General features: G+C 44.5%; 2 protein-coding genes across 2 annotated transcripts in view; one reads left to right on the top strand and one right to left on the bottom strand.

Moving 5' to 3' along the window:
- The window catches only part of ift140 (intraflagellar transport 140 homolog (Chlamydomonas)), a 43,583-nt gene that overhangs the window by 3,573 nt on the left and 22,783 nt on the right, over positions 1-17,227 (bottom strand). Inside the window, exons 19-25 of the mRNA XM_084153399.1 lie at positions 4,762-4,939; positions 4,179-4,369; positions 2,261-2,356; positions 1,951-2,083; positions 1,634-1,777; positions 1,268-1,396; positions 864-1,046 (exon numbers count right to left, since the gene is read on the bottom strand). Of these exons, the coding sequence (XP_084009525.1) occupies positions 864-1,046; positions 1,268-1,396; positions 1,634-1,777; positions 1,951-2,083; positions 2,261-2,356; positions 4,179-4,369; positions 4,762-4,939 (1,054 nt within the window). The remainder of the gene's footprint in view (positions 1-863; positions 1,047-1,267; positions 1,397-1,633; positions 1,778-1,950; positions 2,084-2,260; positions 2,357-4,178; positions 4,370-4,761; positions 4,940-17,227) is intronic.
- On the top strand, positions 6,556-16,731 carry tmem204 (transmembrane protein 204). Its single transcript, XM_084163771.1, has 3 exons — positions 6,556-7,654; positions 8,361-8,516; positions 14,181-16,731. Exons 1-3 carry the CDS (start codon positions 7,360-7,362, stop codon positions 14,423-14,425), a joined length of 696 nt encoding a protein of 231 aa, XP_084019897.1. The 5' UTR covers positions 6,556-7,359; the 3' UTR covers positions 14,426-16,731.

Below are 17,227 nucleotides of genomic sequence, written 5' to 3'. Positions count from 1 at the left end.
CCTTTCACCGTAGTTGTGGAAGTGCGACATCGGCGGATGCGGTGGATTGAGACACATCCAATGCAAAAAAAAATAACATTTTGATGGGGATTTTTTATTATGTTACTTAGATTGACGCACGGGTGCGTCAATCGACTTTAGGGGGTTAAGTAGAAATTGTGCACCAATATTGAATTTGCCTGTTATATTAAATGAAGTGCCCTTTAATATAGACCACATGGAGAATTCAATTAATCTGATATTTTATATGACTAAAGGCTTGCTAAAGTGCCAAAATTCAGCATTTTGACATGCCGGTGTCACTTCTAGGAAGATTTTAACCCACTTAATCCCCACATTTCTCCAAGTTGAGCGGGTCGAGCATAACTGTGCGGGTCGAGCATAACACAGCAACCCTGTTACCCATAGATAGACTGGCTAGAAGAGCGTCGGCTAAATGACGTGAGTGAGTGAGTAAATGTTTTAACAATTTCTATTTTTTTGTGAAGCTTGCATTCATTTGCCAATCCCTGTTGCACACAACAAGCTTCCATTCCCCCTGTCACATGGGGATTTATGGCTTATTTAAGAACAAATCGTCAACCCTGTTAGGGTCAACCCTGTTACTTTATTTGGCACTCAATAGGCACTTACTACTATTGTAATTCTTTTATTTAACCTCATGAGATTTTTTAAATATATTTTTTTATGAAGTTGAACATTTGCTCTTCATGACAGAATGTAAAAATTAAGTGAAATCAAACTTTTTTGGGGACCAAGTTACACAAAAGGCCCCGAATTGGTGTAACGACCCGAGCGTGGTTTATAAGATATCCAAAGCAGCCCTCTGGACACTTCAGGTCAGGAGGACATGGGTAAAGTACCTTCTTGGCAGCCACAAGCAGCTCCACAGCCTTCTCATACTGGCCATGTTTGATGAAGAAGGCTGAGCAGCGGGATAGCAGGGCCGGGTCAGATGTCTCATCCAGGTCCTCTGCTACGAGCTGCAGTGCAGAGAACTGCTCTGTAGCAAAGGCCAGCTCCAAAGCCTTGGAGAAATGACCAGCCTGAGAAAAATAGAGAGACAGAGATCCACGTGTAAGAGAAACATCAGAGACAGTATTATCATGTGTGCGGGTTTGTGAGCATACCGTAGCATCAAAGGACTCGGAAGCCAATGCGTTCCTATACAAATATCAGTGAGCTAATGCCCCCTTGTGGCACAATTTAGAATGCATGTATATAAGCCATTGGGGAAGAACAGGGAGGTCTGAGGTATAATACTAACCTTGTGGTAGAGCACGACAGCACGGTCCATATGAGAACCCTTCTCCTCGTAATAACAAGCAGCCTCCATCATGTCCTCTGGGTTACTGAGGAGGGCCAGGTTCATCAGCTGGTCGTCCAGACCATTCTCCTGAACACAAAACAAGTCATCCATGGCCCACAGACAATACAGCACTGGATTATAACCGCATCCATAGCCTCAATAATGCAAACAGCATTCTGAAATAAATAAGAAACAATATGCTCAGTCTGTAATAAATCTTTCATATAATAATTATAGATAGGTAGGTAATTAATGTATTGCTATGGCCAGTGGGACACATTTGAATGGAGAAAGTCTCAATTGTGGTTGAGGTCCATTTGTTACCTTGCAGAGGCGGATGGCATTGTTGTAGGCCTGGGCTCGTGTGTAGAAGTGGACAGACTGTTTGATCTCCTCCTGACTCTCATACTGCCGGGCTAGGTGGTACGAGGCAGCACGGTTCCCTGTCTCATTGGCTATCTCCGACGCCTGTGAAATATACAGTATTCTCATTGGATATTTACCTCATGGTTAGGTTGTGTTTTCATATTTAGGTATTTAACATTCCTTATGAGTAGAAACAGTTCCTTTCTCAAAACGTTTCATTGCCACAAATGTGTGCTACGTCATAAATGTTCCCCCCTGATACAAATGTGTGTTACCTTCTGAATGTTCCCCAGGTAGCAGTGCACGCGGACCAGAGAGAGGAAGTCCTGTGCGTATTCGTAGTAGCGTAGTGCTGACTCCATGTCTGACTGGCTCTCCAGGTACTGAGCCCACCACTTATAGATGTTTCTGGGTCAACAGAGAAAACTGCATGTCAAATACTCAACTCTCAACAATGTTCATTTGTCTGTATTTATTTATTTTTTAAACTGAATACACTTTAAATAATTAAAAGTCTAGAATCAGTAGTAGATTGAGTCTGGGTTGAGGACAGAATAAAACTAATTCCACCATTCCCAGACTTACTTGTCCTTCATTTTGTTGACGTAAATCTCCAGAGACAGTGCATCATCTAGCAGCATCCTGGGTACCTCGAACCGGTGTGTGTCAGACCTCTCATAGCTAAAACAGACAGAAAACTGAGGAATTACACAGCTGAGGGTACAGTGCATTCAGAAAGTATTCAGACCCCTTTACTTTTTCCACATTTTGTTACGTTGCAGCCTTATTCTAAAATGGATTGAATAGATTTCTTTCCTCATCAATCTACACACAATACCCCCTAATGACAAAGCAAAAACAGGTTTTTAGAAATGTTAGCAAATGTATTACAAATACAAAACGGATATATCACATTTACATAACTATTCAGACCCTTTACTCAGTACTTTGTTGAAGCACCTTTGGCAGCGATTACAGACTCGAGTCTTCTTGGGTATGACTCTACAATCTTGGCACACCTGTATTTGGGGAGTTTCTCCCATTCTTCTCTGCAGATCCTCTCAAGCTCTGTCAGGTTGGATGGGGAGCGTTGCTGCACAGCTATTTTCAGGTCTATCCAGAGATAATCGATTGGGTTCAAGTCCGGGATCTGGCTGGGCCACTCAAGGACATTCAGAGACTTTTCCCGAAGCCACTCCTGCGTTGTATTGGCTGTGTGCTTAGGGCCGTTGTGCTGTTGGAAGGTGAACCTTCACCCCAGTCTGAGGTCCTGAGTGCTCTGGAGCAGGTTTTCATCAAGGATCTCTCTGTACTTTTCTCCATTAATCTTTCCCTCGGTCCTGACTAGTCTCCCAGTCCCTGCCGCTGAAAAACATCCCCACAGCATGATGCTGCCACCACCATGCTTCACCGTAGGGATGGTGCCAGGTTTCCTCCAGATGTGACGCTTGGCATTCAGGCCAAAAAGTTCAATCTTGGTTTCATCAGACCAGCGAATCCTGTTTCTCATGGTCTGAGTCTCTTTAGGTGCCTTTTGGCAAACTCCAAGCGGGCTGTCATGTGCCTTTTACTGAGGAGTGGCTTCTGTCTGGCCACTCTACCATAAAGGCCTGATTGGTGGAGTGCTGCAGAGATGGTTGTCCTTCTGGAAGGTTCTCCCATCTCCACAGAGGAACTCTGGAGCTCTGTCAGAGTGACCATCGGGTTCTTGGTCACCTCCCTGACCAAGGCCCCTCTCCTCCAATTGCTCAGTCTGGCCGGTCGGCCAGCTCTAGTAAGAGTCTTGGTGGTTCCAAACTTCTTCTATTTAAGAATAATGGAGGCCACTGTGTTCTTGGGGACCTTCCATGCTGCAGAATTTTTTTGGTACCCTTCCCAGATCTGTGCCTCGACACAATCCTGTCTCAGAGCTCTACGGACAATTCCTTCAACCTCATGGCTTGGTTTTTGCTTTGACATGCATTGTCAACTGTGGGACCTTATATAGACAGGTGTGTGCATTTCCAAGTCATGTCCAATCACTTCAATTTACCACAGGTGGACTCCAATCAAGTTGCAGAAACATCTCAAGGATGATCAATGGAAACAGGATGCACCTGAGCTCAATTTCGAGTCTCATAGCAAACGGTCTGAATACTTATGTAAATAAGGTATTTCTGTTTTTTATTTTTAATACATTTGCCAAAATTTCTAAAAACCTGTTTAGATTTTAGAATAAGGCTGTAACATAACAAAATGTGGAAAAAGTCAAGGGGTCTGAATACTTTCCGGATGCACTGTATATCTAGTACAACAATAGGCTGTTATTGCCTTGATACATCTACCCATACAGTACCATGCATTTCGTATATTCTTTATACACAAGAACAAGGTTCAAGTGAAAATGCTAATGCACTGTAGAACCAGCACCGATTTGCTGCTTGTATCAAATGCTAAGTGTCAAATTAAATGCTAACATATCAAATGTTAACAGTCATAGCATCAGTGCTAAGCTGGCTCTTACAACACGAGGGCCATGCTCTTGTCTCCGATGGCCTCCAGGTATTTGGCATAGCTGTAGTAGCTGGTCCTGAGGTGGATACGGTCGTGGGTCTCTGCTGTCTCCACGGCCTGCTGCCACTGGCCTGATGCCTGGTAGAACTTGTTCAGGAGGTCGAAGCGCCCACAGCTCTTATACAGCTTCTCTGCATCCTCCTGTGGTCCAATTGAAAAGTAACACTTAAGATTAGGGGAATTATCCCTGGGTAAGAAGTTATTCTGTAATGATGACTTTACATCCAGTACACATGTAGTGTGTTAGTATGGACAGATACACTACTAATGACTAAGACAAAAGCGGTAACTACTCCATAATAGCACGTACTTACTAACTACACTAACTACACTACTACAGGGTAATCACATAGGTAATTCTACTGGTACTAGGTGGCTATATGTGGTAATGATAGAATTGAACAACCTATAATGTACCATTATTTTACTCTATGTACCAAGTATGACAATACCTGGCTAAGGATACTCATTGAAAATGAAGTGAAGCCACCATTATCTTTTATGATCACCTACAGCTTGGTTGGCTTCCTTACCAGCATGCCCAGTTGCAGGGCCAGTACTGCTACCCTGGCCTCCAGTTCAGGCTCGGCCTCGGCCTCCCGTAGTGCCCGCGCCGCCCTGGCATTACCCATGTTGCCCAGACACACCCGTGCCACGTCCAGACGCCGGTTCTTCACACACATCCTCGCCATGTTCTCCCATACTGCCTCACTGCAGAGAGAGAGGAGAGAGACATTTTGTTTGAGTATGTGGTCATTTGTAGCTCAGTTGGTAGAGCATGCTGCTTGTAACGCCAAGATGGTGGGTTCGATTCCCGGGACCACCCATATGTAAAATGTATGCAAGCATAACTGTAAGTCGCTTTGGATAAAACCGTCTGCTAAATGGCATATATTACGTATAAGATATGTGTGTGTGTGTGTGTGTTTCTCACAGACAAGATAGCGACACATTTTGTTTAATAAAGTATATTGTATGACTAAGATAAGATCAGAATCCATAATGCAATAGGGAGAATGGAAAAGCACTCGATTAGCATAGGAGAAAATAAAACATTGTAAAACACTTCCTTTGTGATTCAAGGACATTCAGTAAAAAGTTGAAAGTATTTGTTATAGCCATTTGATTTCTTGCATATGCAGGTTAGCCATTGATGTCTGGCACAAGAGAAGCTAGTCTTCATGTACACTGCCCATGCTCCAATTTCAACATCTAATCCAATCAACTCCTCTAAATTTCTTCTAAACCCCTTTAACACGTTAACATTTAATCACAGACAGCAGTATTCTGTGTGTGGGAATCCAGAACCAGCTCAGGGCAGGAGGCCAAACCAGGGAGGTATGCTTTTTACGGGGGATTGCGCATAGGAGAATGGTTGCAGGGAGCTCCAACTCAACTCGCTCTCACACACACATTTTTGTCCCCCCTCTCCCTCCCTCCATCTTCTCTCTTTAGCTGATACAGATGTGGGCTGTTTATTAAAGTTAGGCAACAGGAAATTCCCTGAATTTTTAGGGGCCCTGGGACTCACTGGCGGGGAGAAAGGAGGCCAAGCTTGCCTTGCAGAGACCCATGTTATATAGCACTGCACTGCACTGGCAGGCAAAAGTCTGCTTTCTATGGTCACAGACCATACAAACACAGCCCCTCAAATCCCCACGGATCTATCAGTCTCGGAATACACATCTTACACAGATGTTTCAGAGCCAGAAAAGAACTAATCGGAACCCTTAGGGTTTGGCGACAGAGAGAGACAGGGTTTGGGAGAAAGAAGGACAGAGTCTGCCTTTTGCCCCCCTCCGACCTTTTTCCTCTCAGGAAACGCATCCTGTTGCTGGTCGGACAGTGGGGGCCAGTGTGTTTGTAATTGTAGCACACACACACACACACAGAGAGAAGAGGAGCTGCAGCAGCTAGAATTCCCCTTAGGCTCTTAGGGCTGAAAACACTCCCATTCGTCGTCTCTGAGTGGGTCTCAGGAGCGCACATTCTCACACACAGAGGGAGGGAGGGAGTTGTCTGGTCAAACCTGTTGCAGCCACAGACTAATATCGCCCACCCTGAAACAACACTTCACACACACAAAGAGAGAGAGAGAGAGAGAGAGAGAGAGAGAGAGAGAGAGAGAGAGAGAGAGAGAGAGAGAGAGAGAGAGAGAGAGAGAGAGAGAGAGAGAGAGAGAGAGAGAGAGAGAGAGAGAGAGAGAGAGAGAGAGAGAGAGAGAGAGAGAGAGAGAGAGAGAGAGAGAGAGAGAGAGAGAGAGAGAGAGAGAGAGAGAGAGAGAGAGAGAGAGAGAGAGAGAGAGAGAGAGAGAGAGAGAGAGAGAGAGAGAGAGAGAGAGAGAGAGAGAGGGTCAGAAGAAGACTAGGGAAGAAGACTCTTCCAGTTGACAAAGCCCTTCCTTGGTTAAGCCTCAGTGAGCAGCCTTCAGTGAGCCACTGGCCCTTAGCAACACGATCCAGAGGATCTACTCTGCTGCTCTACTCTGCGTCTCCACTCCCCCGCCACCCCAGTGGAGAGTTTGAAGAGAAAAAAAAACACAGAAGAAGAAAGAAAGAAAGAAACTGGGGGGGGCAGACGCCTACACAGAGAAGAGAGAAGCTTGAAACAGCTGCAGAGAACCAACGGAGAGGAGTGCTGCAAGTACAAATCAGACGAGGAGAGAAAAGGGGTAACAAAAGCAGTGGAAAAGAGACGGTTGAAGAGACAATAGTGGAGCGAGGTTCGAGAGCGAGAGCCAAGCTGCAGCCAGTCACTAAAGCCAGTGGAATGGACCTCGATGTCGGTCGGATTAACCCACGCCTGCCCACCGTGGACTCCGAGGAGGAAAGCTAAACCAACTGACCTCCACCCCCAAAACCTCAATGAGGATTAAGCTAACAACATGAGCTGAGCTAACAACACAACAATATGCTGAGCTAACAACACATTCCTGTTTTTCTTCAGCGGTGTTACTGCCTGGGGTTAGCATTAGCCGCTAGCTGACTGGCAGTAGAAGAGGAGGAGAGCAGGGGGGGGCCCCGAGCACCGCTGGTGTTGCTGCCCAGGAGAGGCAGGGCAGCGCAGGAGAGGAGCAGAGGGACGAGGAGAGGGAGGTGGGGGAGGGAGAGGTGGCGGGCGGGCAGCGGCACATGGCCGTGCAGCGGCTGGTGGCGGCAGCAGTGGCGGTGGCCCTGCTGTCCCTGGTCCTCAACAACGTGGCAGCCTTCACCCCCAGCTGGGTGCTGCAGGCCCTGGAGGATGGACGCAAGCGCAGCGTGGGGCTGTGGAGGATGTGTCCCGTCATGACTGGAGGAGAGAGTGGCCGGGATGAACCTGGGGATGGGGGGTCCAATAGGAGAGGTCAGGGGACTCAGAGGCCGTGTGAGGGCTTGGGCTGGGGCTCGGAGTATGCAGGCTACCAGGAGTCCCGCAGCACCGTCAAATGTAAGTGGAATGACGTGTCTGTTTCTTAAATGTTAGCTCATTATGATTATTATTATTATTATTTTTTTACATAGGTCTAGTTCAGAAACTAGGAACAATGCAATATAAAAAGGTAGGTGCCCTGGGAATGAAGCTCAGACCAGCAGATCGTTGACGATGCAATAACGTTTTTTTGTGCATGGAGATCAACAATGATCATGTATATTGCCAAACCAGACACAGCAAGATGTTAAACCCAGTTGTTGACAGTTGACGAATGTGATGCATACAAACCAGAAACAGTCAATCTCAATCAGTGAGAAGAGATGGCTGCCTGGGCTGTATTGGACTGATTTATAACATACACTGATAAGGACACTGATAAAAAAAGGACAGTTCAAATTCTTACTATCAAGGCTTGAGTGACTGGTTATGTCAGGTTATGACAACAGCCTTACATTTGATATCATAGTATGACACACAGCAATCTGAAATCAACAGGTCATCACAGTGACTTGGTCAAGTAGACTACGATTGGTTCAAGCAGAAGTAAAAAAAAAAAAAAAAAAAAAAGGTGTCTTTGTCTATAGTTTGAGATGAAAATCTGCACAATTCATATGGATCCATCAATAACAATGTATCAATATGTCCGTAAACATACTGTTAACCTGACGTCTTGGCCAGAGAGATCATCCTAGAAAAGTATCCCCCTCTCTCTGCCCATCAGTGCAGTTTGACATGATGCGAGCGTGTAACCTGATGGCTACGGTGGCGCTGACGGCCGGGCAGCTCATCTTCCTGCTGGGCCTGATGGAGCTGCCCTTCATCACCCAGGACTCCCAGTGGTGGGAGGAGGCCATCGCCGCACTGTTCCAGCTGGCCAGTGAGTACCACACCAACCTAGTTAGAGCTACAGTCTGGGAATCTGTTAAATGTTTTATATTTAGTCGTTGATTCTTGAAGAATAACGAATCCAAGAATGTGGCTTTAATACACTGACCACAGAACATGGGGCAGGGTGTTTATAGCTACATGTAGCCTACCCCAGTGTCTGCAACCTCTGGTTCACGGACCGCCACTGGTCCATGGGATGATGGTTTGCGGTCTAGGAGATGGTTAGCTGTATATGATTTTGTCAGTTGTCAGGTACTAGTTGTAATGTAAGAGGTCATTCAAGGAGGCAGAAAGGACCCTAGCTTGCCAGTCCCTTGTAAAAAAAAGAGGTTGAGAAACACTGGTCTAGATTAGTGTATACTCTATGTATATCTGTGGCTCTGAGATGGTGCACAAATACAAGCAACCAGATGTGGCAGGCTGTCCAACACCTACAATAGAGAAAAAAACGGAAACTTACAAAGCCTGGACATGAACACTGCAGATGGCCAAGTAGTCGGTCATTCTATGTGAAAATAAAAAGACAAATGCTAAACACAGGCAATGTCAAAAATCATTTTTCAAAGGATCTTTCTGTGAAATAGAACATGCATGGACATTTTTGTTTCATTTTCACATGGAATGATTTTGCAGTTTTAAAGCTTATTTCCTGCAATTCTGTGCATTTTGCCATGGTTAATGCTGTGTTCCTCTGCTCAAACATTATAACAAAATCAAATGGGCATGTGCTCTGAATGCCGGATTTTTAAATGTTCGATTCTCCCTGATTGTCTAGTTTATATTTGATTGTTAGTTCTCAAGGATGGAATTATAAAAAAAATGGTTATAGTTCAATATCTTTTCTGCATGCTTTCTATCTGGTTTTGGTCATTTAAGTTGACACCGAAACTGTTTTTCAACCCTGAAAATTCCTACTTAGACAGCCCGCCTAAGAGTTTTCTATAGTTCAAGATTTTGGCATGGACACAGAGACATAAAAATTGTATCCACAATGGTATTCTGTTGCAGCTAGCGATATTCATAAAATAATTATTTTTCACATAAACCCCCCCCCCCAAAAAAAGTATAATAATAATTGACGGACCCCTTGCAGTACCGTAGTTTGAAAACCCCTGAGTTAGGCAACCACACTATAAAACACCTACTGCCCAAAGCAAGACACCAATGCACTACCAGATAGAAAGTGAGACTACAGGGGAATCTAAAGTGAACGAGCAAGTGTCTAACTCTTGAGTTCAACTTTGAAATGTTCAATAGTGTTCATCACTTCAGGATTTTTCTGAACGTTCCTCAGATCTAAAAATGTTCACAGTGTGTTGCTAAGAAACAAAATTCCCTCGTTCCCCAGTGCAACACATAAGAGAAACCCGTGGAGCTTTGAGGCTTGGCTAGAGGACAAAAAACATAAACAAATCTAGAGACTAAACAAACTAAAAACCAAAACAAGGATCAGCCGTTATCGTTCCAAGATGTAATTTTCTTGAAAAGTCAATTAAAGAGAAGGACGACCAGGAATAGCAATGGAAAGGAGAGGAAGAGGGGGGTGAGGGCAGACCAAGACTACCTCCCTCCCTCCCGCCATCCATCCCAGAGGGCCGTGTGGCAGTGTAGGCATGGCCCTTTCCCAGTGCCCATGTTGGGGGGGGGGGGGGGGGGGGGGGTGACGTTGTCACGTTGTATTGGGCTCACATCTTGTTGTTTAGGGATGTCAGGCCTGGTCAGTATTGTGGCACAGCGGGGGCAGCATTCAAGGGTCTGATGGTTAAATATAGCAGGCGGTCGGTGCGGGCTGGGGGGCCGGCCGGAGCTGCAGCGAGCCAGGGAGCGACTGTCGGGCGCCAGGATATCCCTGCTCAGGACAAGGAAATGCCTGCGACTACCTGTTATGCAAACCCTTAGCAGAGGAGGAAAGAGAAGGGAGCGTACGCAAAAGACAGTTCAACAGAGACTGAGTGTGTGTGTGTGCGCATGTATTGGGTTGGTCGGTACAAAAACGTCATTTTATACACATCACTGTAAGGTGGGAAGAGCTGCTGTCCAGATAAGCTTGGCCTAGCTTTTATGCCCGTGTTTAAAGAATGTCCAGGAACAGGGGCAAATAAAGGGTCCGCTCTCTCGACATGAGATAAAATGCAAGCTTCTTCGGGCCGCATCGCTGGGACCCACCCAAATCATCCCTGATTCCCCTTCCAAAAGAACGTGCCGAGCCAAACTATTGTTTGGCACAGAAGGACTTGTCTCATCAATGTGTGAGATGTTAATACAATGGCAGAATAATTAGGTATGGATGGATATTTAGGGCGGTTGTCGGTAGCTGTTTTCAGCTGCAAAAAATAAATAACTGCCCGTCTATTATAAACCCACATGTTGACATTAGTAAGAATAGGGACATGACTAATGAGTGAGAGAGACACATACACACCTACTTCCCCCAGATAAAAATACCCGCAGCTGGAAAAATTGCATTATTCTTTGTACTCATATGCCACTATATGAAGACTTCACCATATTTGGTCAACAAGAGTGAGCAGAATATAGATGACTTGGTGAGGACTTCAAGGCAGTAGAGATAACAATGGTTCCTAGGTATCAGTGTCCCAAGGCTTCTCATTGGCTTACTATATTGACTATGAAATAAGAGACTATATGGAAATACAAACAGCCAGAGCCAAGACCTGATTTGACAGATCTTGACAGTGATTCAAAGGCAAGACTAGCCTACAGTATATTATAAAACAGGTACATTTCAATAATCAATGCACATCCACTGTCCCACAGCCCAGCCAGGCAATTCATAATCTTCATCTCCACCACTTGAAAAAAAACCATCTTGACATTATTTATAATATATTGAAAACCAGCAGACTTAGTGATTTCCCATCATCCCCATTGCCTTCACTTAATCTAGGCCCATTTCCTGAGTTCAGGACAGTTATGTAGACCTCCACCGCTCAGCAGTTCCTCTCCTCCCCCACTGAGAGCCAGTGAATGGGCCTCTCTCTCCCCCTCTCTCTCCGCTGTGAATGGGAGTTATTTTTTACGAGCAGCCAGTCTTTCTCGGGAAAGAATGCTCTGTTTTCATTTTCGGGATGTGCCAAACACCTCAGCTATCACATGCAGACAGTGGGATCACACATTTATTATTATATTATATTATCATAACAATATCCAATTCCATTCAGTGATATCTCAACACTGGTTTCAGCAGCAGGTCTGAACTGTGGCTGAGAGTAACACTGGCCTGTTTTCAACCCCTGAGACTGACAGGCTCAGGAATGTGCGACGGAATGGAGAGAGCTCTGAGTGAGGATCAGAGGATCAAAGATAAAGGGTTAGAGATTCATGTGGGTTTGAGATGCACATCCACAGTTTACACTGCTATGGGGGGAATGTGCAGTGGGCACAACTGGCACCACACCCAAACTGTGGCCTTGGCTATTGTGTCTCCCCTACACATTTACATTTTAGTCATTTAGCAGACGCTCTTATCCAGAGCGACTTACAGGAGCAATTAGGGTTAAGTGCCTTGCTCAAGGGAACATTGACAGATTTTTCACCTAGTCGGCTCGGGGATTAGAACCAGCGACCTTTCGGTTACTGGCACAACGCTCTTAACCACTAAGCTACCTGCCGCCCCAACGGGGCAATTGCATCTCCAAAAAGAACAATACCAAGGGAAATATGTGCTTCTTTCTGGAGGAAGAGAAACGCAAGCCAAACGCGATAGGCTTAAAAAGTCAAGGAATTTGAACGCCGGGACCTCTTAGGCTTGTGGGTGACTTCACAGCACAGTTGAGTGCACCGCGGATTAAGCTGAGGGCATTTAGTGGGCTGGTTGTCATACCAATCATTCTCTATTAATTGAATAGTGCTAAGTCATTCAGGTATGATATGACTACTAGTTGTCCTAGTTTAAGAATGATAATATATTAATTGGAAGGACAAGCAGTAAGCAGTAAACTCAGTGAATTTCCAGGACCTAGATTTATTACAATGAGATAAGAATGGGTTCAGTCAGTGTCTTTCAGAAAGGTCGTTGACTGCCTGACTGTGTCAAGCATCCCCATTCGCTAACCGAAGCGGGGGGTGTGGCGAGAAGGGAAGGAAGGAAGGATGGAAAGAGAAAAAATAGGAAGGAAGCCCGACAGATTAGACTGTGCCAAAAAAAAGCCGTTCACACAGCTCACATAGCCTGAAGCCCGGGGACTGGGGAGGAGAGATCCTTTATGATTTTTTAGAAAATGAGTCAAGCAGGTTAAACACACACAGATGGACAGACAAACACTTGCACGCAAGTTACATACTCAAATGCAGACACATAAGGAACACACACACACATTTAAATCACACACAGGCATATACAATTACTTACCGACAAACTCACATAAACAAAGACAGGCTTATGGATCGGAATCACCCATACAGAGAGAGACATATACAGCCAAACTCTCACACAACATTTAAATAACGCTTGTCCAGCATTGTCACTGGCTTACTGGCCTGCCACAGGAAACTGACTGTTTCATATCCTAATGGACCAACATCCCCTTTTCCAGCAAGTATTTTTGGTCCCTTTATTTATACCAACTGTTGATCGGACATGCTCCCAAACGAGTGTTATTGTTGAACTATTGACTGGCTCCAGTCATCACTTAAGTCTGGGAAATTGAGTTCCTCTTTGAGATCTAGGCTAGTGATCCATCCATTGTGGGTGATAGTTCATTTCGGTTACAAATCAAATGTTGTCATCATACTTTGTGGGGGGACAGGGTTGGTTGGGGGAACATGGGTAAATTCCCCACCTTGGTTTTTTCACCAATTCATATTCAAACCATAAAGCTGAAATACTTAACTGGTGAAACTGCCATGTCCGTTTGGGATAATACAACAACAAAGAAGTTACTGCAAACAACAAAGACTGTATTAGGCGAACAGTGCCGCTGTTTCCCCTAATGCAGACTGTATCTTGATGAAAGTTTGTTGATGAACAGTGATATAAATGACTCATGTTGAACATTTCTCTCTTTTTGATCATCTTCCCTGATCATGGTGACGTAGGCTACAACAATATGTTTTAACGTTACATCAATAATACATTAGAAAGGCTTTCAAACTGATTTGGATAGCTTTTCTGAGAAGAATGACGGTGATATTTCCTTGCGTGTGTCCTTTGATGTTGAAATCTCAGTAGTCCTCCCAGAGAGGAAACCTTTAGAATTCAAAGACCACAAGCAGAGCTCCTTCTGGGCTGAAAGGCTCTGGGAGAATTTCTAAGCACAGCAGGCCAATATGCCGCATGATCTACCTGTATAAAATGTTCCTACTATTATGTGGCCATACTGAATATAATTGGGACCAAGGGTCATGTGGCTTCCTTTATTCATCCCAGCAACTGATTATCCCCCATAGATTTTTATTGCCCCTCTACTTGTGACTGCTTAACTTGACTAGAATGAATCGTGAGGATTTTAGTGGAGTTGGCAACAGTGAGATTATGATATTCTACCGCCCCCTCCATCAATGTCACCGTTAAATAAATTCAATTGATTAAATTGTTTGAGATGAAGAACGAAATTCAGAGATTTGGGAATCTCTGGTTTGAATGACTAAGGCCTCATTGAATTAACCCTTCCCTAACTCTCTCCCTCCCCAGGTTTTGTGCTGGTGATCGGCTTGGTGACGTTCTACCGGATCGGTCCGTACACACACCTGTCCTACTCGTGCTACGTGGACATCGCCGCCTGCTTATTGGCCACACTGGCCGCTGCCATGCTCATCTGGAACATCCTGCATCGCCGCGACGACTGCCTCACACCCCGCGTCATTGTCATCAGCCGCTCGCTGGCGTCGAACTTCCACCCACGCCTCGACAACGACTATGTGGAGTCGCCCTGCTGAACCCGGACTCTTGAACCTAACAGGGTGAAGAATAGACAATGCTCTGACAGTCTCTGCATATTCTCACCCGAACAGGTGCCTCAATAAATTACTCTACAGAAGACACTTGTTTTGTCGTAGCTCTACCAGTGCTGAACTAACATGCTTTCACTGCTCTCACTTGATGGCTATCATGTACAATGACTTATGGAACTCAAATGTTGCACTGGACTGAGTAACGCTCCATAAAACATCCAGCTAACAGATCTCTAAATGTCCAAAAAATTATGAGTGATACACTACATGGCCAAAAGTATGTGGACACCTGCTCGTCGAACATCTCATTCCAAAATCATGGGCATTAATATGGAGTTGGTCCCTCCTTTGCTGCTATAACAGCCTCCACTCTTCTGGGAAGGCTTTCCACTAGATGTTGGAACATTGCTGCAGGGACTTGCTTCCATTCAGCTACAAGAGCATTAGTGAGGTTGGGCCATTAGGCCTGGCTCGCAATTGGCGTTCCAATTCATCCTAAAGTTGTTCGATGGAGTTGAGGTCAGGGCTCTGTGCAGGCTAGTCAAGTTCTTCCACACCGATCTCGAAAAACCATTTCTGTATGGACCTCGCTTTGTGCACGGGGGCATTGACATGCTGAAACAGGAAAGGGCCTTCCCCAAACAGTTGCCACAAAGCTGGAAGCACAGAATTGTCTAGAATGTCATTGTATGCTGTACCGTAAAAATGTCCATTCACTGGAACTAAGGGGCTTAGCCCGAACCATGAAAAACAGCCCCAGACCATTATTCCTCCTCCACCAAACTTTACAGTTGGCACTATGCATTCGGGCAGGTAGTGTTTTCCTGGCATCTGCCAAATCCAGATCCAGATTCGTCCGTCGGACTGCCAGATGGTGAAGCGTGATTCATCACTCCAGAGAATGCATTTCCACTGCTCCAGTGTCCAATAGCGGCGAGCTTTACACCAGTCCAGCCGACACTTGGCATTGCGCATGTTGATCTTAGGCTTGTGTGCGGCTACTCGGCCATGGAAACCCATTTCATGAAGCTCCATACAAACAGTTATTGTGCTGACGTTGCTTCCAGAGGCAGTTTGGAACTCGGTAGTGAGTGTTGCAACCGAGGACAGACGATTTTTACACGCTACGTGCTTCAGCACTCGGCGGTCCCGTTCTGTGAGCTTGTGTGGCCTACCACTTCGCAGCTGAGCCGTTGTTGCTCCTAGACGTTTCCACTTCACAATAACAGCACTTACAGTTGACCGAGGCAGCTCTAGCGGGGCAAACATTTGACAAACTGACTTGTTGGAAAGGTGGCATCCTATGACGGTGCCACGATGAAAGTCACTGAGCTCTTCAGTAAGGCCATTCTACTGCCGATGTTTGTGTATTGCATGATTGTGTGCTCGATTTTATACAATTGTTTGCAACAGGTGTGGCTGAAATAGCTGAATCCACTAATTTGAAGGGGTGTCCTCATACTTTTGTATATATAGTGTATGTAAGTCAGTTTTAAAAACCATAAACTGCAGTGTTTCCCCTATATGCAGTGCACCACCGCTGCTAAATCGTGGCCGCCACTTCAAAAATTATATTATAATTAAATAAAATCATAAAAAAACAGGTAACTCTGCCACCACTGCTGAAAACACTCCTGGGGGAAACACTGAGCTGTAGTGAATTTGTCTTTTAGTAGACATGTTGTAGTAAGCCAATTACTCCAAAGTGTGCTTGAAGGTTTGTTTGAAAACGCCCTGTTTAGGAAAAGATCAAGCTGGATCTTGACATGTTTTGTTCTATGTGCACTTACAGCATGTAATAACATATACTTCCTGCATATTGTTTATATTATTCTTAATATTAAAAGCGATTTAGGTTACAACTCAGCATCGACTTCAAAATGTGTTAACCCCATCCAATCCATCCAAAGTATCCTTAAATGTTGACTATTTGGTACCATATTTCTACATTTATCTTGAGAACTCAATGTTGTCAAGTGCAGTGTATGTATGCACAACATTGCACATTAATTCATTCTATCCAAATCACCGAAGGTTGTTTAATGGCAAATTGTCTTAAAATAAGACTATTTTCAGATCTTCAGACCTCAGGACATGGATGATTTCAGATTTGCCCAACAGACATACAGTAAATACCATAAACATTAGATAATCTGCTCGCTTGTGGTACATGTACTTAAATTAATTTTATACAGGTGTATTAAACTATTGATATGATATTGCAATTATATCATACTGCTGAAAGGAAATCAGCTGTTCGTGGAGTTGTCACTTTCAAGCCAGACAGTGAGTGTGCATGAAAATAATAATAAATAATACAAATGTTATAATAATGTGTGGTATTGTCTTTTTAAATTACTGTTGTATTGTGTGTGATGTCTAAGATTCTTATATACTGTGTGTATATATACAGTGGGGAGAACAAGTATTTGATACACTGCCGATTTTGCAGGTTTTCCTACTTACAAAGCATGTAGAGGTCTGTAATTTTTATTATAGGTACACTTCAACTGTGAGAGATGGAATCTAAAACAAAAATCCAGAAAATCACATTGTATGATTTTTAAGTAATTAATTTGCATTTTATTGCATGACATAAGTATTTGATCACCTACCAACCAGTAAGAATTCCGGCTCTCACAGACCTGTTAGTTTTTCTTTAAGAAGCCCTCCTGTTCTCCACTCATTACCTGTATTAACTGCACCTGTTTGAACTCATTACCTGTATAAAAGACACCTGTCCACACACTCAATCAAACAGACTCCAACCTCTCCACAATGGCCAAG

The sequence above is a fragment of the Coregonus lavaretus genome (genome assembly GCF_964263955.1).
Source record: "Coregonus lavaretus genome assembly, chromosome: 1".
NCBI classification, from domain to species: domain Eukaryota; kingdom Metazoa; phylum Chordata; class Actinopteri; order Salmoniformes; family Salmonidae; genus Coregonus; species Coregonus lavaretus.
Note: the sequence above shows the minus strand (reverse complement) of the source record. Positions and strands in the feature narration are given on the sequence as shown.